At 33.5% G+C, this 20,996-nt stretch overlaps 4 protein-coding genes across 4 annotated transcripts; 1 reads left to right on the plus strand and 3 right to left on the minus strand.

Moving 5' to 3' along the window:
• Positions 1-4,302: 4,302 nt before the first annotated feature.
• Positions 4,303-7,347, minus strand: LOC135845370 (galectin-4-like). The gene is made up of 6 exons (XM_065363872.1): positions 6,826-7,347; positions 6,658-6,746; positions 6,358-6,586; positions 6,068-6,286; positions 5,907-5,995; positions 4,303-5,656 (listed from the first exon to the last, which is right to left on the minus strand). The coding sequence occupies exons 1-6, from the start codon at positions 6,871-6,873 to the stop codon at positions 5,311-5,313; spliced, it is 1,020 nt and encodes a 339-aa protein (XP_065219944.1). The 5' UTR covers positions 6,874-7,347; the 3' UTR covers positions 4,303-5,310.
• Positions 7,348-7,488: 141 nt separating this feature from the next.
• Positions 7,489-9,653, plus strand: LOC135845369 (uncharacterized). Its single transcript, XM_065363871.1, has 3 exons — positions 7,489-7,720; positions 7,938-8,057; positions 8,133-9,653. Exons 2-3 carry the CDS (start codon positions 8,018-8,020, stop codon positions 9,278-9,280), a joined length of 1,188 nt encoding a protein of 395 aa, XP_065219943.1. The 5' UTR covers positions 7,489-7,720; positions 7,938-8,017; the 3' UTR covers positions 9,281-9,653.
• A 66-nt stretch (positions 9,654-9,719) lies between these two features.
• Positions 9,720-12,442, minus strand: LOC135845368 (damage-control phosphatase ARMT1-like). Its single transcript, XM_065363870.1, has 7 exons — positions 12,122-12,442; positions 11,558-11,660; positions 11,229-11,476; positions 10,982-11,144; positions 10,608-10,773; positions 10,284-10,517; positions 9,720-10,182 (listed from the first exon to the last, which is right to left on the minus strand). Exons 1-7 carry the CDS (start codon positions 12,256-12,258, stop codon positions 9,827-9,829), a joined length of 1,407 nt encoding a protein of 468 aa, XP_065219942.1. The 5' UTR covers positions 12,259-12,442; the 3' UTR covers positions 9,720-9,826.
• A 2,293-nt stretch (positions 12,443-14,735) lies between these two features.
• LOC135845211 (damage-control phosphatase ARMT1-like) lies at positions 14,736-16,879 on the minus strand. The gene is made up of 7 exons (XM_065363676.1): positions 16,815-16,879; positions 16,513-16,618; positions 16,158-16,408; positions 15,864-16,026; positions 15,619-15,784; positions 15,269-15,502; positions 14,736-15,147 (listed from the first exon to the last, which is right to left on the minus strand). Exons 1-7 carry the CDS (start codon positions 16,877-16,879, stop codon positions 14,792-14,794), a joined length of 1,341 nt encoding a protein of 446 aa, XP_065219748.1. The 3' UTR covers positions 14,736-14,791.
• Between the last annotated feature and the right edge of the window lie 4,117 nt (positions 16,880-20,996).

Below are 20,996 nucleotides of genomic sequence, written 5' to 3' on the forward strand. Positions count from 1 at the left end.
TTTAATAGATAGGTACCTAATTCATATTTTTTCCCCAGTACCTCCTCAAAAGTCAATGTCACTTTCTTCCTCTGTCTCTGTTTGTCTCTCCCGTCTACCGGATACCCTCTGTGATGGTCCTCCACGTACTGCGACCTGTACGACCATGCCATATACTCGGCTCGTCATGCTCCGGCTGGTCTGTTCCGGAAGTTAGGTCCGTTTGAGCGGGCTGTCTGTCGGCCCTGCAGTGGGAACTGAGCAGAATTTAGGCGAGGAAAAAGTCAAATTCGCCTCATTCAAGTGGGCAGACTTTTTTCCTCCTAAGTTTTGCGATCAGATTCCATCTGTGGGACCGGCAGTTGTCCATGGCGGTTTTTACTTTCATGGCCTTGTCGGGTCCGCCGAATAGGTTCGGCTGCTCTGTTCGTCAGCTCGGTGTCCTCTGCTTGCCGAAGGTATGGTTCGTCCGACTGACTTGCGTGCCTTGGAACACCGGACTAGGCGACGTAGACGTAAAAGGAAATGCTTAAAGTCTCATCCTCTCCTAAGAAAAGTCCAAATCATGTACATTTTTTCAAAACTGCGAACAGAATAATAAACAATTTGAAAAATTAATTTTATCATTAGGTATGTTCTGTTCTGAATTTCTGAATTTATTTATTGGATCTGTTCTGTTCTGTTTTATTTTAGAACTATTAAATTTGAAATGATTCGTTCTCTTTTGGTATTTGTTCATCAAAAATAAAAAACAAAAACGGTCTGTTTCTTCTATTTTGTTCGTTCAACCGCCCCTGTTTATTTTTTCTTGATTATATCAATACCTTTGTTTAAATCGAAATTCAGAGCTACCTATATTGATATCCATCAGACACGACAAAGCGATTATTATTATTATTGAAATTTAATTACGTGATTAGAAAATAGTAGGTACCTAGCAAGTTCCTAATTCTGTTATTTGGGCACAATTTCGGAGTTTTGAGGTCGACGATTGCATGTTCCTGGGACATAATGCTTATCGAGCAATTTTATAGCAAAATTCAGAAGCTATTTTTAACGGGGACAGAGGGAATCAAATTTTCCGTTTGAAATTCGTAAAAATTGAAAGGGTGAAAATTGAATTATCCATTCAAAATTGGTAGAAGTTTGTAGTTTTTCGATCAAGTGAGTCTGTGAAAAATTGGCGACAATTTTGGAAGGTAGCTGGAATTGCCTCTTCGCTGGTTTCGGCACAGTTCGGTATATGTAAGGCGGGCCATCGGCTGATTCCATACAAGGTGTCTAGGCTTTTTCGTTTGCTGTCTTCTTAAAAATGTTCTAATTTGAATCAGATTCACGAAATTGATGAACTGATGAACTTTCAGAAAAATGGGAATGAAGTTTGAGAAAGGATGTACCTATACCTATACGTAGATTTGTATATTATTATATCAGTGAGAAATAGTTGTACTTTTGCTCGGAATTGTAAGATCAAGTTTGTAAAGAGTGCTGAAGGTCAAAAACTAGGAAACTAGCAAAAATTGCAGGGTTCATTGGAGGAAACAACGTTTTAACAGGGAATAGGGATTTATGTAAACTATAATATGTATCTAAACTATGTTTTTTATGATATCCATCCGAGATATATGGAACTGGAAGAACGTAGTTGCGGCACTTACTCATATCTTTGATGAAGACACGAAGAGGAGAATGCCATCGTCGAGAAAGAAAACTGCCAGAAATTTTCCAACTGGTTTCTACGAGAACGTCCAGAACCACTGATTCATCGCGAAGAGGGAAGATCATATCATCAAGAGCACGAGAAAGCTGCCATCAAGATGAAGAAATGTTAGTTCATGGTTCGTCGAAACAGCGGTTTTCACCGCTATAATATAGTGTTGGCACGTGCAAATATGCGCGAATTTTGCCAACGCTCCCCTTTATGTTTCTTCTCATTTCCCCTATTTCCCCTCAAACAGTGATTTTAATCACTTTACTTCTCAAAGAGAAGTCCATAGCTTATCAAGATCTCAAGATATTGCTGCCCATTGTCATTTTGTGTATGAAGAAAAGAATACCGTATATCATCAAGACCACAAGAAATCTGCCATCAAGATGAAGAAATGTTGGTTCTTCGAAACAGCGGTTTTCACCGCTATAATATAGCGTTGGCACGTGCAAATATGCGCGAATTTTGCCAACGCTCCCCTTTATGTTTCTTCACATTTCCCCTATTTCCCCTCAAACAGTGATTTTTATCACTTTACTTCTCAAAGAGAAGTCCATACCTACCTTATCAAGATCTCAAGATATTGCTGCCCATTGCCATTTGTGTATGAAGAAAAGAAGACCATATCATCAAGAGCACAAGAAATCTACCATCAAGATGAAGAAACGTTGATTCGTCGAAACAGCGGTTTTCACCGCTATAATAATATAGTGTTGGCACGTGCAAATATGCGCGAATTTGCCAACGCTCCCCTATTTCTTCACACGCATGCTCAAAACAGTGATTTTAATCACTTTACTAGGTGAAAGTTTTGGATGTGCCAAAACTGTAGTTATTCGCATGTATTATAATATTTTTTTGCTTGTTTTTGGTGTGTGTGTGTGTGTGTGTGTGTGTGTGTGTGTGTGTGTGTGTTTGTTTTTATGTTTAGACTGCGTCTTATACATGTCTCTCGCTTTTGGTTTATGGTTATGTGTATGTAATTGTTTGATTTTTCATCTTCTATATTTTCTATTTTCTTTTCTATTTTCTCTTCTTCTTCTCTCTTTTCTCTTCTTTCCTTTCTTTATTCGCTGATGATGAAAATCATGAATAAGTGTGTTTGTGACACTCATGGATTCTGAGAGCGACATTTTTGTTTAATTTTATGCGTGTTTTGATATTATTTTCAGGTAGTCATTTCGGAGTGAGTAGATATCGTTGGTTTTTCAACTTCAGCATCGGAGAATACATATCGTCGAGAACGAAAGCTGCCAGAAATTGAAGTTTTCATGGTATCAAAATAGTAGTTCTCACTACTAACAATTTCTTCAACAATAGATAATGTGCATTAAACAGCCACTAATAGTTTCTTCACAATTCACCATTGAAATCGTACATCTCATCACTATACTTTGTTCACGAAGAAAAGAAAACCGTATCATCAAGATCATAAGAAAGCTACCATCGAGATGAAGAAATTTCGGTTCTATTAAAACAGTGGTTTTCACCACTAAATGATTTCTTCACAATCCCCATTCCCCCTTGAAATAGTGATTTTCATCACTAATTTCTTCACAAGGCGGAGCCCATATCATCAAGATCTCAAGATATTGCTGCCATCGAGATGAAGAAATTCCGGTTCTATTAAAACAGTGGTTTTCACCACTAAATGATTTCTTCACAATCCCCATTTCCCCTTAAAATAGTGATTTTCATCACTAATTTCTTCACAAGGCGGAGCCCATATCATCAAGATCTCAAGATATTGTTGCCATTGAGATGAAGAAATTCCGGTTCTATTAAAACAGTGGTTTTCACCACTAAATGATTTCTTCACAATCCCCATTTCCCCTCAAAATAGTGATTTTCATCACTAATTTCTTCACAAGGCGGAGCCCATATCATCAAGATCTCAAGATATTGCTGCCAAAAGTAGGAAATTTTGGATGCATCAAAACAGTGGTTTTCGTCGCTCATTTCTTCAACATTAAATTTTTTAATTTTAGAAAAAAGTTCATAAGTGTCAAGTATTTTTAATTTCCATCATTAGCGAAAAATTATAGAAAATAAAATAAAATAGACGAGTAGAGAAACGAAATAAAAGAAGAACCAATATGTAAAGTCAGATACGTGCACCCTTAAATAATCATGCGAGAGACGTGCTTATGACACTTATGAATTTTTTATGAATTTCTGAGAGCGAGATCTGAGTAAGTAAGTTTGTTCTTTGTTGTTCGCAGGTATATCTTAGGTGTACGTATTATCGGGTTTTCAACATCAAGATTTTGATTTCGTTCCTTTTCAACTTTAAAAATTGTGTTACTTGAATATCAATTTTTTAAATTGATGAAATGTACCAGAGTTTTGCAGTTACAGATGACCAGGTTAGTGTTAGCTCAACTTTTGAGATTTATCTAGCCCCCAAAAAAACTTGAATTATTTATATAAATTCGTTTCAATTTTTTGATATAAAGATCATTTTAGATTTCTCAATATTAATAATCGTATTAATCAAGTGTCAAACACCTCCAAAATTTGATATTACTTAAACCAAAATAGCACTTCTGATGTACTACTACTCGTAAATCACTATCAATAATTAATATAAAAATCATCGTAGTTTATGCAAAAAATTAACAAAATATTTATAATTTTATTTCGATGATGATAAAGTATAACGTGAAAATTTATGAACTACGTATCAAATATTATGTCGTTGTGCAATAGATATACTCGTATTACTGCAATGACATCACAGAGTTCAGAGGTGTTCGTACATAATACAATATAATAACAACGAATAAACGAACAGATACTAAAATTATCCTAAATAATTAATGGAATTCTGCAGATCTGACGCATATATAAATAAACATAAATTACAAACAAAATGTATTCAAACATACTATTTTACAATACAAGAAAAGCAGACAGAAAAAAATGAACGAAAACGACAAGTCAATTTATCCGTAAAAAGGTCCAAACATTCGTACAATAATATATTACTCAAAAATACCCATCTTTAGGACGGAATTTTACGATAGAATGAAAAACAATAAAATTGAAGAATGTGATGTAGAAGAATAAATAATTACGATGCATTAAAAAAGTTTCTTAATTACTTAGGAACATAGTAAACATGGTAACAAGCTAAAATTCGTAACAAGAAAAGAAATAATAAAACCGTAAAACTCGAACGTAAAGTAATACGGTTCGTTTAACTATTTCAGTGACACATATACCTGAGTTTCTTCAAGACACAAACAGATTTATAACGACAAAAAAATCCATATTAAAAAATTGTAAAAAATCAAAAGGTAAACTTTTCGTCAATACGATACGCGAAGTAAATATAGAGAAAATTCACCGGTATAAAAAAAATGCAAATCGATATCAGATACATTAAGCGAATCCATTTAAGAATATAAGGTATCACGATTTAATATTACAGGCAGTTGAAATTGTATCATTGTTCCCGATCTTTTGACTTTTGGAAAAACGACTCGAACAAAAATGCACAACCTAGCGAAGGTAGATATCTAAGCCTAATGAATGAGAAATAAAAGCATAGTTTAAAAGCGCAAAATACTTCTAGCATTTGAAGCGTTTTTGAAGGGGGAAAAAAAACTATTCGTAAAACACTACGAAAACGTCACAGAATGTACAAAAATATCGCCTTGAATATGAATAAATTTAACATCCTGCAAAGGAGAACGATATGGAAAATCTAAAGCCATATACTCGTGCGTATGTACTTTAAAATGATCTTCTTTACAGTTTATAGTGATTACAAAATCATTTCCAGGCATCGGAAGGGAACCGCTGGTCAATGTTTTTTCAGTACCCCATGCTTCGTTTATCCAACTATTCAATACTAATAAATTTTTGGTCGATTTTTTCTGAGAATAATTGTAACGACCGTTTACATGAAGTTGGATGTTCGGATGTGGTAATCTCGATTCGCTATTTTGTAAATTAATTAGAAACCTGAAACAAACACGATGTATGTGAGAAAAATTTCGTTTTTGTATTCAATACGAGTTCGACGAGTCGGAAATGCGACGTTAATCGTAGGAAAAAACAAATAAACTTGGAGGTCATCTTAGTAGCGAAGAATTTATTACGTAACTAATATTGGGAAAAATAATTTTATCGCTCATAATTCTGCTGCCAATCGTATTCGTAAATGAGTAGTTTTAAAAAGTAAAATAAACAATAATTTTTTGGGTTTACTTACGAATAAGGTAACATTTTAACTCTGCCTTCGATCTTGATGATATTACCACTCTGAAGTGTTTTCGATAGAGCGAATATCAACGGTAATTTCTGCAATAATATTTCGTACGTTAATTAGGTCAAATTATTATTCCTGTTTCGATATCAAAACAAGATACTCACTGAATCACGACAGTTGAAAGAATTGCTATCAAAATTAACAACATGAAAAGCATTCGGAGCAGTCTGTACTTGGGTGATTGACTGTGAAGGATAAACTTCTTGACTAGAATTGATAGATACCCCGTCTATTTTTATGTCTCCTTGAACTTCGATAGAATTAATCGAGCTCAAAGCAGTCCTCAATAAAAACGTACAAAAATGAAGCCCATTAATGGCCACCTGAAAAAAATAAATCTCTCAATTTTGCTGGAAATGAATTTCGTAGATCTTCTACGTGATATAATACTTACAAAAAATTCCTTAGCAGCGATGAATATTTCGATACAGAAATCGTCTTTACGAGATAGAGGAAAATCTCGATTTCCGGCCACTTCTTCGGTTTGCCATTTTAATTTATGGGTCGAGTTTCTGACTACGCATCGTCTATCGAAATAGGGACGTAGGCTAAATGCAATATCTTTACCACTATTGTAGCGGAATAAGCAACAAGAGATTGTGGAGCAAAAATTGACGGCAAATCTGCGAATAAATATATTGCAAATGAATTCGAATCGCAGGAAGTGAACAGATAATTAAATAGTTCTACTTACGTAGTAGCATTTTCCAATACTTGGCCTTTCACTATGATAGCATTTCCAACGGTTAGAGGATCGCGTAGACTCATATAAAAAGGTAAGGCCTAAAAATAATTGAAAATATTCGATAAGAATAAATATACGGAGAGCAAATTGGAAGAGAAAATTTTTCTCAGTACTTACAGTCGAATCGACAGATTCAGCTCCCAAAAGTGCTTCTTCTTCTTCCATTTCATTGAATGAAATATCGTCAAAATTATCTCATTTTCCTTCGTTGCAAATTAATAAATGTTTCTACGACGTTACAAATTATTTAAATGTTCGCTAATTAAGAACAACATTAACGTTGAATTACGAATAATAAATGCAGAGAGAAAGTGTATTTGGAGGTAAACAAGGATATGAATATGAGAGGTGAGATCATAGGAATGCAGTTAGCGACTCGAGACGAGAATAAAAAAACAAAAACATGGCACACATCATTGAATATGAATGGATGTACGAAGGAACTAATTGAAGTAAAATACGTAGAAGGTGTCGACTGTCGAGTTACTACGTTTTTAATTAGTATTGAAATCTGTTTACGTTAATGGTTTTACTTGATGGAAAGTTTATGGAAAGAAAGGGTTAAAGGGAGGAAGTGATAAGATAAAAAAAACTGAGATAAGATTTTTTTCTAGAAACGACATGCTTCAAAACGAGATTTGGCCGAAGAAATTGAAAGAGTTGAAAATTGTATCTGTTTGAGCATTTTAACTTTCAATAAGGAATTTTATTTTAAAAAAACGTCTAAAATAATTCAGAAATTGAAAAAATTTTGCGTAGGATTCAAAAATGTTGTTAAAAATCAATTTTTTAAAATAACGTGTTTCAAAGTGAACATTAAAAAATGAACATCTGGCAACGTTGGATTTGCACAGTTCTTTTGAAATTTCGTGACAACGTTGCAATTTTGGTGATTACGGAATAAAAAAATTTTGTTTATTTTGAATTTTTCAGTCAAAAAATATTGAAAATTTGAAATTTTGGAGAAAAGACGAAGTCGAGATTTTGTGTAAGAATAATTCATATTGAGAAGGTACGTAGTGATGTCCAACTTACTTACCAGTTGCCTCACAGTGATTCAAATACTCCAACATTTTCCAAAATCTATTCCCTAACCAACTGATCATTTCCATATCAAAATCCATGGTTTCCAATTTTCTTGACCAAATCACTTCTCTTTTGAATTCTAATTCCATTCGACATTACGATTTCACGATTATTTATATGATCATTTATTCATGTTTTCGTAGGGGGACGTAAAGCGTTCCATGACCTATTTAGAGTACCTGTGATCTTAATTATCATTGGATGGTGAATTATCCCAGACAAAATGAGCAACTCGAAGAAAAGCGATATCATCATCGAAGAAGGTAATTCAGCTCAAGCTGCATCATATCAAATTTTAAATGTATTCGTGAACTAATAATAGATTATGTGTTGTATAGATGACGATTTCGACGTAATCGAATGCGAAGAAGTCATATTATCTGATATAGATGACGACGAGCCTGCCAACGCAGCGAGATGTTCGTCATCTTCGAAACCCAGAGACGAAGAAATAAAAGTAGAAGAGAAATCTATGTCGTACTCAGATTCATGTACGTCAATCGACATACAGAAATTAACGGATTATAAGCCGTTAAGAAAAATCGTTCGTAAACCGGCTAGACCAGTGCGACTGTTTTCTTTCACCGATCACGATATCATCGATAGATTTTCGTTAGTGGATCCGGCCAAAAAAGACTTAACTTTACAGCTGTTGAACGTTGTGAAATCGGTCAACTTACGACGTAAATTAAAAGTTGAAAAGAACGGCACAGTTGTACCGAATTTTTATATAATCGCTACGAATCGAGACTTGGATGACCAATCGCGTAAAATAAGTTCGATGAAATCGGTAGACATTGTTAGTTTAGTCAAAGAAATCATACACATGATTAAAACCTGTGTTTATAGAGAAGTAGATGATATCGAGATCATATGCGACAGTCCGGCTATATTTTTAATCAAATACGTCCGCGTTAAGAATTGGGATTCGTCGATGAACTCGGTGTACGTGGTAACTTCCGAATACCTGTTACCGTATTTGTGTAAAATTCGTGCCGCCGAAGAGCAAGAAAAAAACTCGAAACTGATCGCCGTTAAACTCGTAAAAGATGAAGGTAAAAGGAAATCGAATACGAAACAAGCACTCCAGGCAGTGAAAAGACAAAAGCTCGAAAATGACTTAGACGATGAATCGTTTCGTTATCGCGCGAATGCTATACGAGAATTAGACCCTCTAAATGATTCGAGTATTGTTCCGAATCTATCGACCGAAGAAGGTATAGTTGAATCTATTTTAACGAAATATTTGGAACAAGAAGCTGTGGATTTTTTCCTTAGTCAGATGAGAAGTTCTGTTAAATACTGTAGCCGGTTCAGATGGTCGGATCGAGATAAACTTTTTGCTCTGGGTTTACTGAGAAAGAATCCAACCGAGTATAGTATATTGAACGATCATTATTGCTTGCCTTCCGATAAAACACTCGATAAATTTATGAAACAACTTCAGACTGATAGAATTGATGATATTAGAATCGACGATGCATAGAATCTCTTATGTTCGTTAAAGGTTGAAAACTTGATTATTACTTAGGTATTTCAAAAGTGCGTTGTTCAAAATGTATAGTTTTTTTTTCTTCTAACGAATCTGTTCGTTGTTACCGATTTTTCTCCTAACTCGTTATTTTCCTCCGTGTAAATATCGAATCTTCATTTTAGAAATGTACGTTTATTGTACATTTCTCTTTTTTGGAATAATTATTTCAACTATACGGATAAAAGTTTTGTTTTTATGGATATAAAACGAAGTGCTAGGCATTAATATCTGTTTTTAAGAGATGTTTCCAAAGTCGAATATTGCATGTAAATTTGTATTTTACTCGAGAATATTGTTGTTTGGTGAATAAATTATTGAAATAGAATCGTCGTTTCATTATAATCAGTAGGGAATCACTTCGAAATTCGAGTTTAAAAACAATCTACAATAATTACTGAGAAATTCTAAAAACGTTTTATTAGAAACTAAAGTGACTTATAAACCCATTCAGAATGCAATGAAATAATAATCACATCACTTGAGATGAACTAAATTTTATCACTTTTTCTTCGAAAGTTGTAGAAGAGCGTACTCTCCGGTAGGCTTAATCAACCAGTTAGGATTTTTCTGAGTCATTTCTTCAAAAAGACCTTCCCTAAGTCCGGCCACACAATCAGCTTTCACAGTTCGTAATGCTACCACGTTAGTAGGATCAAACTCTCTTAATGCGGTTTTGAAACTAGTCGTAGGTTCCCAGTAAATATCACCGACTAATTTTCTGTAGTTCAGGTCACCTTTAAAAATGATCAATTTGTTTTGGGAAAGTTCTTCGTATAGTTTTGGATTTACGGTGGACATTTTACTAAAATCGTACGGCAAGATCCAAAATGTTTCTGCTTTGAATATCCATTGGGCTAAAAATTGAAAAAAAAAAAAAAAACAAAAAATACGGATTTGAATATAAATAAACAAATATTTAGGTATGAAGAATATTATCGACGAATAATGATTATACCATTTTTCAAGTAATTCAGCCATTCATTTACAAGCTTGTCGATTTGTTCTGATTTGAACTGATTTTGTAATATTTCGAAGATAGAACTGAAATCGAGAGGAGTAACATCAGATACGAACCATGGCATCGGTTTACCATGGAAGATGACTTTTTTGGCGAACCCCGCCTGAACTAGGAAATCAGCGAAACATAAATCATTGAATAATTCGAATCCAGCATTATCCAGAACAATATCTGTGAAAATAAAGTAGGTAATGGCGTATTAAATTAGTACTTTATAACGATATTATCGAGCATAAAATATTAATAAGAACACATTTGTACCAATAATTTGATCCTCGTTGTTATTTAACAGCTCGTAAACTTCTTCTAAATCATTAGCTATTATATTCTGATCCAATGTGGACATTTCAGAGCCAACAGTGTGATCACTTGCAACTGTTTTACCACCGGACAACGACAGGTCAGCTTTATTACCCCACAGCGAACACTGGAAAATATCCAATCAATTAAATATCAAGTTTCTAATAAGCAAAGTATCTATTTGCTCGAGTATTTTAATTCTAACGTCAGTCATTTTTACTCATATAACATGTAACAAATATTTTTAAATGTGTGTTTTCGAATTAATACGCACAGGGTGATCGGAAATTACACGTAGATCTCTCCATGCTCAAATCAATAACGCCTAGACCTACCTTCAATAAGAAAATGAAAGTTTGTTTCTTCTCCTCTTCAGTACTCGCCCACTTGATTCGATTTTCATTGATGAATTTAGCCAGTTGGAGTATAGGCGCTTTGGAAGCTAAAAGTGACTCATTTTTCACCTTCGAAAAGTAATCGTATTCGTTCAAATACTCGCTGTATGGAAAATAATCTTAATTTAAAAACAAATAATAAAAATAGAACTCGAAAAAGTGCACCACAGGTCCTCGTATTTGTTACCTCGTGCGGAAAATTTCGTTCAATTTAAAATAACAGTAACATTCTGCGAAAAGCCATTCTGCTTGGAACCAAGATGCAGGATTTCCAGAATTTTCAAGTTGTCTTTTCTGTATTCCTTTGTTGAATATGGCTGCTTCTTCGGATAAACTACCGCTGGTGGTTAATTCAACGAATGGATGATCGTTCGACATACCATTTTTTAGTGTTTCGACTTGCTTGACGATTGTTTCGATTTCTTTAACGACGTCCTATAAAGTAGATGGTTTAGTTGTTTTAAAATAATTATATCAGCGAAACTTGAAAATATCTGCTCGAATATTTTCACTTACCTCTCCGTATTTTGATTTTATTTCTTCATCGTTTCTGAGATCGTCAATGGCTCCTTGCAGGATACCAGGTACCCTTTCTTTTATTGTAAGATAGGCTGAACATCTGTGAAAATAAAAGTATTTAATTTCGAAGATAGGTATTGGTATTTACAAAATTTAAGCGCTGAATGATAAATAAAATTCCAAGGTTTGTCGTTGTAACGACGGCGTTCGGGGGGATCTTTCGTGCACGATTTTCTCTCATTCATTTTTCTTTTCACTTTTCATTTGGCATATTTTCAATACACATGTTTGCCATACCTACCTTGCGGAGTATCGTTATTTAGGGAATTCGTTGGATAGTGGGGTGGGGACTGGGGAGCCTGTTAACTGTACTAACAGATGCCGAATACCGATGCGATTGCGCGTGATAATGCGACCGTGGAATAAATTTTTGTAGATACATTTTATCCCACTTTATTGGAATTTTTTTCATCGTTCAATTTCATTATTTCATAGAGAGTTTACTTATTCTATGATAAACATTACAAATACAAGCACAGAAGGTCGATAATAGAAACTTACTGCAAGTATTTTGCTGATAGCGGTTTATTAATTTCTGGAAACGAATTCACAACGTGTTCAAACATCTTGGAACATTCAACTTCAACATTAGTGATAAAAAAAATAAACCACACAACTTGAAGCCATAAAACGATCATACGACTTTAAAATCAAGTTTGAATTTTTGAAAATTGAAACTCGAGTTTGTAAAGCTCAACTTTTACTAAAATAATTTCAAAACAAGGAAACGCTGACTTTAAAGGTTATTCAAATTTCAAATTCACTTTTTTATGTGTCTTATCAGTAGCTCAAGTACAAATATAGACAACGAATTTCGCCGAATGTCGGTCAACATGTACGAAAGTGAGCGAAATTTCAAGGTCACTTATGACGAAATCCACGTGTATATTTCGTTGCATGTTGGAACGGGGCGAGGTTGAATAAAGAGGTGGTAGGTAATACAGGAGTACCCAAAAGTCAGTTTACGCCATCAAAAGTCGCATATTATACTATACTTAATTCAAGAACTAAGCCTCTTAAAGAAAAACTAATGACATTGATCTGATAGGAAATTTTATCCTTTACAATTTTCTTCATGGTCATTTTTTTCTAGGATGCACCATTCGCCGGGAGAATCAACTTTTATGTCAAAAAACGTGAATTAAAAAAAAAATGAAAAAAATCGGGGGAAAAAATCTAAAATTATTTCAGCTATTTTTAACACGATTCCCATAATTTGATGAAATATAAAATGATCTTTTCAAAAAAAACACGTCAATTTTTTTTTTTTTTTACAAAAACGCTAGACCCTTGGGGGTGGGGGGGGGGATGTTACCAAAATCAAATTTTATAAAAATGAAAAAAAAAAACGAGTAATATGTCAAAATGTAGGTTTTTTGGGTCGAGAAACACAAATCTGAGGTCCTTTTTTCCCTCAGAACCCTCGGGGGCTATTGAGGAGGTGCTACCAAAATCAAATATTGTAAAAATGAAACAAAATTGAGTGAAATGTTGAAATATAGGTTTTTTGGATCAAGAAACACGAATCTGAGTACTTTCTGTCCTCAGTACTCTTGAGGGTCCTTGAGGGGCTTTGGGGAGGTGCTACCAAAATCAAATTTTGTAAAAATGAAAAAAATTGAGTGATATGTCAAAATGTAGGTTTTTTTGGGTCGAGAAAACACGAATCTGAGGTCTTTTTTTCCCTCAGACCCCTCGGGGGCCATTGAGGAGGTGCTACCAAAATCAAATTTTGTAAAAATGAAGAAAAATCGAGTGATATGTTAAAATGTAGGTTTTTTGGGGTCGAGATGAAACACGAATCTGAGGTCCTTTTTTCCTTCAGACCCCTCGGGGCCGTTGGGAAGGTGCTACCGAAATCAAATTTTGTAAAAATAAAAAAATTGAGTGATACGTCAAAATGTAGGTTTTTGGTTCGAGAAACACGAATTTGAAGTCCTTTTTTCACTCAGCGGGGAGGTGCTACTGAAATAAAATTTTGAAAAAATCACAAAAATTCGAGTAATGTATCAAAATCCAGGGTTTTTTTGGTTGGGGGGGGGGGGTTATTTGTCAGTTTTTCAATCATTCGACCCGATATCGTCGGTTATTTTATATCATAACTAGAAAAATCGCGCCTAGTCGCAAAGTAACTAACCACACCCAAATTCTACACACTCAAACACACGTTTTCACGCAATCGCGCAGTTTTGTAGCGAGTTGAATAAAAGAACTTATGCCTTATTCACTTACACTTACTTCGCGTTAATTTAGTTAAAATGTAGTCCCGTTTGAGACGAGATATCTCAAGAATGGTAGCACCTCCTCCCAACAGCCCTCGAGGGGTGTGAGGGAAAAAAAGACCTCAGATTCGTGTTTCTCTGCCCAAAAAATCTATATTCTGACATATCACTCGATTTTTTTCATTTTTACAAAATTTGATTTTGGTAGCACCTCCCCAAGGGGTTTAAGGGAAAAAAGGACCTCAGATTCGTGTTTCTCGACCCAAAAAACCTACATTTTGACATATCACTCAATTTTGTTTTCATTTTGCAAAATTTGATTTTGGTAGCACCCCCCCCCCCAAGGGTTTGGCGTTTTTGTAAAAAAAATTTGGACGTGTTTTTTTTGAAAAAATCATTTATATTTCACCAAATTAAGGGTATCATGTTAAAAATAGCTGAAATTAACTGCTGAATTAATTTTAAATTTTTTTCATTTTTTTTTTGAATTCACGTTTTTTGACATAAAAGTTGATTTTCCCGGCGAACGGTGCATCCTAGAAAAAAATGACATTGAAGAAAATTGTAGAGGATAAAATTTCCTATCAGATCAATGTCATTAGTTTTTCTTTAGGAGTCTTAGTTCTTGAATTATATGTGATTTTTGATGGCGTAAACTGACTTTTGGGCACCCCCTGTAGGTATCAAAAGAATTGAAGTTTGAAGGAATGTTGGATTTTTTCATTAAAAATCCTAATTTTTTCAATCCGTATTTTTTCGAAATAAACTATTCAACGTATCAGCAAATCCGTGCTTAGGTTTAATTTAATTGTCTTGAATATTCCCTTGAGTACAAAACAATAACTAATTTCTGAAAAATTCTAAAAACATTTAATTAGAATACAAAAGGTGACTTAAACAATTCAAAATGTATATAAATAGGTATAAACGATTCGATATAAACAACATTTCAGCAACTTTTTTTCGAAAGTTGAATAACAGCATATTCCCCAGTAGTTGTCCATTTATTGGGATTTTTTCGAGTTAATTCTTCGAAAAGACCTTCCCTTAATCCGGTCACACAATCAGCTTTCACAGTACGTAATGCCAGTACGTTCGTAGGATCGAACCCTCTTAACGCAGTTTTAAAACTAGTCGTAGGTTCCCAGTAAATATCACCGCATAATTTTCGATAGTTTAGGTCACCTTTGAAAATGGTTAATTGGTTTTGGGCGAGTTCTGCGTATAGTGCTGGGTTTACGGTCGACATTTTACTATAATCGTATGACAAAATCCAAAATGTTTCTGTTTTGAGTATCCATTGACCTTGGAAGATATTTTAAAAATCAGACAATGAAGAAATTGAAAATACCTACCTACTTAAATACATAAATGTACATTAAAGTATAGAATGGTATCGATGCACAAAAGTATAATGATTGATTACCATTTTTCAGGTAATTTGACCATTTATTCACAAGCGAGACGGTGCATTCTGATTTCAGTTGATTTTGTAATATTTCAAAGGTTGAATCCAAATCGAGAGGAGTGACGTCGGATACGAACCAAGGGATCAGTTTAGCGTGGAAGATTATTTTTTTTACGAACCCAGCGTGCACCAAGAAATCAGCGAAACACAAATCGTTGATTAATTCGAACCCAGCGTTATCCAAGACGAAATCTGTAAAAATAAAATACACATGTTCAACAGATGGGTACTTTATATACGTAACAACTGTAATAACATGAGAGTATAAAACCGATGGTAAAAATAAAGGCTTATTATAAGTTAAATACCAATAATTAGATCTTCATTGTGATTTAATACTTGATAAACGTCTTCTTTATCATCAACTATTATATTCGGATCCATTGCTTCCATTTCAGAACCAACAGAGTGATTAGCAGCTACTGCTTTACCACCTGATAACGACAAGTCAGCTTTATTACCCCAAAGACAACACTAAAATAAAATATTGAAAGTAATTGCTTAAGTAGACTTATTCTGGTCTTGACATCAGAAATTTAACACAGGTACCTACTTTTAATAAAACAATAAAAGTTTGTTTCCTCTCTTCTTCAGTATTCGCTCCCTTAATACGATTTTCGCACATGAATTCAGCCAATTGTAATACATGCGCTTTGGAAACTACGAGAGACTCATTTTTCGCTTTTGAAAAGTAATCATAATCGTTCAAATATGGGCTGTAGATAATGAATAGTGATTTCAAATTAGGTAACAACGAAATTAAGTAAAAAAATTAAAAACAGTTTCATAATGTTGGTATTTGAAATTCGAAAAGAGTTCGGATAATAGGTATTCATTCATTACCTACCTCGGATGGAAAATTTCATTCAATTTAAAATAACAATAGCATTCGGCGAAAAGAAATTCTGTTTGGAACCACGACGGATAATTTCCTGCATTTTCAACTCGTCTTCGCTGTATTTCTTTGTTATAGGTGATGGCTGCTTCTTCGCAAAATGTTTCCTTAGTGTTAATTTCATCAAATGGAAGATCCTTCAATACTCCATTTCTAAGCGTTTCGAGTTTCTTAACGATTGTGTCGATTTCTTCAACTGCTTCCTAAAATAGAATCGATTAAGTAGGTGATTCAAAAGTAGATATACCTACATGGAGAAAAAATGCTTTGGAAAATTTCGAATATTTGCATGAAAAATTTCACTCACTTTTCCATGTTTTGATTCAATTATGAGTTTTTCATTTTTTAGATCATCTATGACACTTAGCAGGATATCAGGCAGTCTTTCTTTGAACGTAGGATATGCAGAACATCTATTTTAAAAAAATATATTTTTTCATTTGTAATTTACAGGTACAAATTTGATTTTAATGGGAAAATGATTACAAAATTTAACACGAATTTGTTAGCAGAAAAAACAAATAACTTGGAATGATTTTTTGTATGGTACCTATCTTATTTAGAAAGTCATAATTACTTTGAAAAATTATTATTGTAAATAAAACTTACTTTGAGTATTTTGCTGATAACGGTGTGTTAATTTCTGGATATGAATTTACTACGTGTTTAAACATTTTCAAACATCAAAGTTGGACATTGACCAAAAAAATAATGTTCAACTTGGAACTATATAGGCCATGTCCTGAACAAATTCGATCTTGAATTAATTTAAGAACTGAAACTCGAATTGAAAAACCGAACTTTTACTGAAAGAATTTCGAAACAAGGACAGCGTATATTTTAAAAAAATCTCAACGATCAAAACAAAAATAATTTTTTTCTTAGAAGTCTAAATTTGCTGGTCAATTAATTTTAATTTTAAAAGTTTAGATGCTTGGATTTAGCACCAACGCATCTTTAGAAGGAATTTTGAACTATTAAGAAGTAGCTATTGGGGAATTTGATAGGTTGGAAATGTGAAGACCTAGAATGGAAGTATACCATGGCACCTTTAACTCAATTTTTTTGAAAATGGCACTTATTAGCTCCTTTTGAATTCTTGCAATACAAATTTTGGAGTTCTATGTAATTTGAAAATGAATTCAGGATCAGGATGCATAAATTTTTATTATTTTTACAACTACCTATGTACTTATTGTGAAGGAATTTTTGCAAAATGATTCGATCCCTCCAAAATCCTGCATTTACATACTCTACAAACCTGAGAATTGAAAAAATCATCTAAGATTATGATTTATTAGTTTTTTTTTGGGGAATACTGAACACGAATATGAATTTATTTTTTTCGATTCGGCTCTCCCAACGTTCTCATTGGTCTCGAAAATTGACTAAAAATTTTAAAAATCGTATGATATTTAGTTTTCAGGTAATTTTGATGGCTTATGGAAATGTTGGAAGGACTGAATCAGAAAAACAAGCTGAAATTCGTATTCAGCCCTCTCGAAAACCTAATAAACCGTGTGTAACACGACTTTTTTTTCAATTTTCAGGAAATTTTAGTCGAGGGGGGGGTTGGAGGGGTTGAATTAAAAAAATGAGTTTATATTCGAATTCAGCGCTCTCAAAAACGTATGAAACGATGTGTCACATGATATTTTAGGTTTTGACCAACATTTTGTAGTTTTATTACCCCCCCCCCCCTCCATGATTTTGCTACCATCCGAAAAGTTCATAATGATGAATTTCGTCCTCTTCCAATATGAGAAATCTACCAAGAGAATTACTAAGAAGCACCAATCACGATCATACCTGCGAATAAAGTCAATTTGGACAAATTTCATGGAGCTTTTTGGAAAACTGGAATTTTTAAAATAGGTATCGCTGCCTCGCTGGAGGCTCCAAAACGACTTGAAACCAGTTCCAGTCAACTCTAAATGTTGAAATTAAGGTATAGAGAAAATTTTAGCTTTCCAACTACATTTTCTTAAATTTTATTTCGTAGAAATACTTCAACTTGAAAAAATGAACTGAAGGCTCCAGAAATAGGTACTCAAATTGGTTTGAAACAGGTTTAAATCGATTCAGGGGAGTCGAAAATGCGGCACATTCCGATTTTAATTTTCGTAAATCAATTTGTTAAGATTTCGATTTTTTTCCATTTTCTTTAAAAATTCAGCAAAAGTTGAAAAATATGACACAAATGTAGTGCTCGGTGGCTTTTATTATTTTCTAAGTGGCAAGAGCTAGCGAGATGAATGAAACGGCGTTGAGTAGGAAACAGGAAGGGCTTTCAAAAGCGACCTTGAAAATTTCTGGCCCATGCACAGGGTGTCCACAAATTGAAAAACCGGTTTGGTCAAAAAATTCAAACTGGTTTTTATTGGCGCAATGTATTCTACACTCTAAGGCGACAAAAACGTGATATGAATTTTTTGAAACCGGTTCATTAATTTGCAACCAGTTAACAAAAAATACCCAAAAACTGTAGATAGAGAAAAAAGCTTGAAACAAAAGTTGTAGGGAGTGAAAAATTACACATTTTTGTTCAATCACATTTTGAAACCGGTTCATTGGTTCGCATTTAGCAACCAGTTTTTGACAATCACCTAAAAATTAAAGATAGGTAGTGAAAAAACTAAAAAGCTTGAGACAGAGTAGTTGTAGAGTCTAGAGTGTGAAAAATTGAACCATTTTCGCTGATCAGATTTTGAAACCAGTTCATTAATTTGCAACCAGTTTCTAAAAATTACCTAAAAATTGAAGATCGAGAAAAAAGCTTGAAACAAAAGTAGTAGGGCGTGAAAAATTATACAATTTTGTTCAATCACATTTTGACACCGGTTCATTGGTTCGCATTTAGCAACCAGTTTTTGACAATCACCTAAAAATTAAAGATAGAGAAAAAAACTTCAGACAAAAGTTGTAGAGTGTGAAAAATTGAACCATTTTCGCTGATCAGATTTTGAAACCGGTTCATTAATTTGCAACCATTTTCCAAAAATTACCTAAAAATTGAAGATCGAGAAAAAAGCTTGAAACAAAAGTTGTATAGGGCGTGAAAAATTTCACAATTTTGTTCAATCACATTTTGAAACCGGTTCATTGGTTCGCATTTAGCACGCAGTTTTTGACAATCACCTAAAAATTGAAACAAAAGTTGTAGAGCGTGAAAAATTGAACCATTTTTGCTGATCGGATTTTGAAAATGGCTAATTAATTTGCAACCAGGTAACTTTCGATGGCTTGCTGCAAATTAATGAACTGGTTTCAAAATCTGATTAGTGAAAATAGTGTTCAATTTTTCACACTCCACAATTTATGTTTCAAACTTTTGTTTCTATTTCCAATTTAAGGCGATTGTCAACAACATGATACGAAAAAGATAACATTGGATTGAGTGTATCTTCGGCCTCACTGGGTCTAGGAGTGATCGACATTTCCGGAGTAGGTACCTATATTATAGAACCGTACACTTACTTATCATTTATTTCGAAAGCTTATATTCTCGATTAATTGAAAATTACTTTTTCAGATTTACTCCATTATGAGTCTGAGTCATCCTTTTAGCCGGCAAAGGAGAAGAAAGTTTACGATGTTCTATGAAAGCGGTCCACATGTACCCAGAAGTTGCTGAAAATTGGGCTGTTTTAATCGTTGTTCTACATTCTCGAGGAAATGACTATCCTTCGTTGTTGAAAATTTTATCCCATGTTTGATTTAAATTGATTGCTCTAAAACTTTAAACGCGTGGCTGAGTAATATTATTGAACGTAAAGTTACCATAAGATTTTGGGTCAAGTTGAGAAAAATATCGTATGTACTAAAATGTAGAAATTCAGTAGGACTAGGTTCATTTTTTAACTTACTTATTGTAATTTTATTTTATTTATTTATTCGTTTCGATAAAGATGAGTATTTCTTCCGTCGTTTTTATTTTTTATTTTCTAAATTTACTTACCCTACTTCATCTTTTTTCAGCCAATTAATCATATTGTACCTACCTATTTTAATATTTTCATCATGTAATCTGATTTTTTAATAAATTAAAATATTTTAATCGAAGGCAGCTTTCGTTTTCTTCTTTTTACTGAACAGAAGGAAAAATTCTAATTCTTGAAAATTTGTTTCAAACAAGCTTCAAAAAATATTCTGAAAAAATAATACATCCAAAAACACTTACCTACACATTCCTACAACTGTAGGTTAGTCTTGAACCTATGAAAAGAAGATACGATCGAACTTACCTAGGTACTTGTTTAAATTACACCATATTACTTCTCACAAAACATCGAAGGTGTCATTTTTCAATTTTCATTATTACGTAAAAATACGACTTTATTCAACAACTCGTTGGAAAAATTACCAATAAAATCAAGTAGAGAAAAATTTAACCCAAACCTACTCGAAATAAATTCAATTTGTACCCGACATGAAAAAACATAAATAAACCAATCCCAATTTAGTTAGAATTTGAGAGTACCTAATTTTGTGATCAAAAACCAACATCGTTTTAAACATATCACTTTGAAAATAACCATAAAAGATACGTCATTTTTGTATGGCCAAAAATACTCATTTATATTTACCTTGATTAGTTATAGGTATTCAAAAACTTCACACATGTCCATTGTTATATAAACTACAATAATTTGCCATATTTTATGTACATTGCAAAGATCCCATTTGAAACACCTTTTTTAAATGTCCATACCAATATTAAATCAACCCATACCTTTGTCAACTTGTTACCAATTACTCCATGTTCTCTTCATGAATGAAACCAGGACCAAA

Source organism: Planococcus citri, chromosome 4 (genome assembly GCF_950023065.1).
Source record: "Planococcus citri chromosome 4, ihPlaCitr1.1, whole genome shotgun sequence".
Taxonomy (NCBI): Eukaryota; Metazoa; Arthropoda; class Insecta; order Hemiptera; family Pseudococcidae; genus Planococcus; species Planococcus citri.

What these genes read in the sequence shown, in the direction of transcription:
- LOC135845369 (XM_065363871.1), top strand. Translation starts at nt 8,018, where the DNA reads ATGAGCAACTCGAAGAAAAGCGATATCATCATCGAAGAAG. An exon ending in CGATATCATCATCGAAGAAG is followed by an intron (nt 8,058 to 8,132) that starts GTAATTCAGCTC and finishes TGTGTTGTATAG; the next exon opens with ATGACGATTTCGACGTAATC.
- LOC135845211 (XM_065363676.1), bottom strand. Translation starts at nt 16,879, where the DNA reads ATGTTTAAACACGTAGTAAATTCATATCCAGAAATTAACACACCGTTA. An exon ending in TTATCAGCAAAATACTCAAA is followed by an intron (nt 16,619 to 16,814) that starts GTAAGTTTTATT and finishes TTTTTAAAATAG; the next exon opens with ATGTTCTGCATATCCTACGT. An exon ending in CAATGAAGATCTAATTATTG is followed by an intron (nt 15,503 to 15,618) that starts GTATTTAACTTA and finishes TTATTTTTACAG; the next exon opens with ATTTCGTCTTGGATAACGCT.
- LOC135845368 (XM_065363870.1), bottom strand. Translation starts at nt 12,258, where the DNA reads ATGATCGTTTTATGGCTTCAAGTTGTGTGGTTTATTTTTTTTATCACT. An exon ending in AACGAAATTTTCCGCACGAG is followed by an intron (nt 11,145 to 11,228) that starts GTAACAAATACG and finishes TTTTCCATACAG; the next exon opens with CGAGTATTTGAACGAATACG. An exon ending in CTTTCATTTTCTTATTGAAG is followed by an intron (nt 10,774 to 10,981) that starts GTAGGTCTAGGC and finishes GATATTTTCCAG; the next exon opens with TGTTCGCTGTGGGGTAATAA.
- LOC135845370 (XM_065363872.1), bottom strand. Translation starts at nt 6,873, where the DNA reads ATGGAAGAAGAAGAAGCACTTTTGGGAGCTGAATCTGTCGATTCGACT. An exon ending in CTGAATCTGTCGATTCGACT is followed by an intron (nt 6,747 to 6,825) that starts GTAAGTACTGAG and finishes AATTATTTTTAG; the next exon opens with GCCTTACCTTTTTATATGAG. An exon ending in GTTAAAATGTTACCTTATTC is followed by an intron (nt 5,657 to 5,906) that starts GTAAGTAAACCC and finishes TGTTTGTTTCAG; the next exon opens with GTTTCTAATTAATTTACAAA.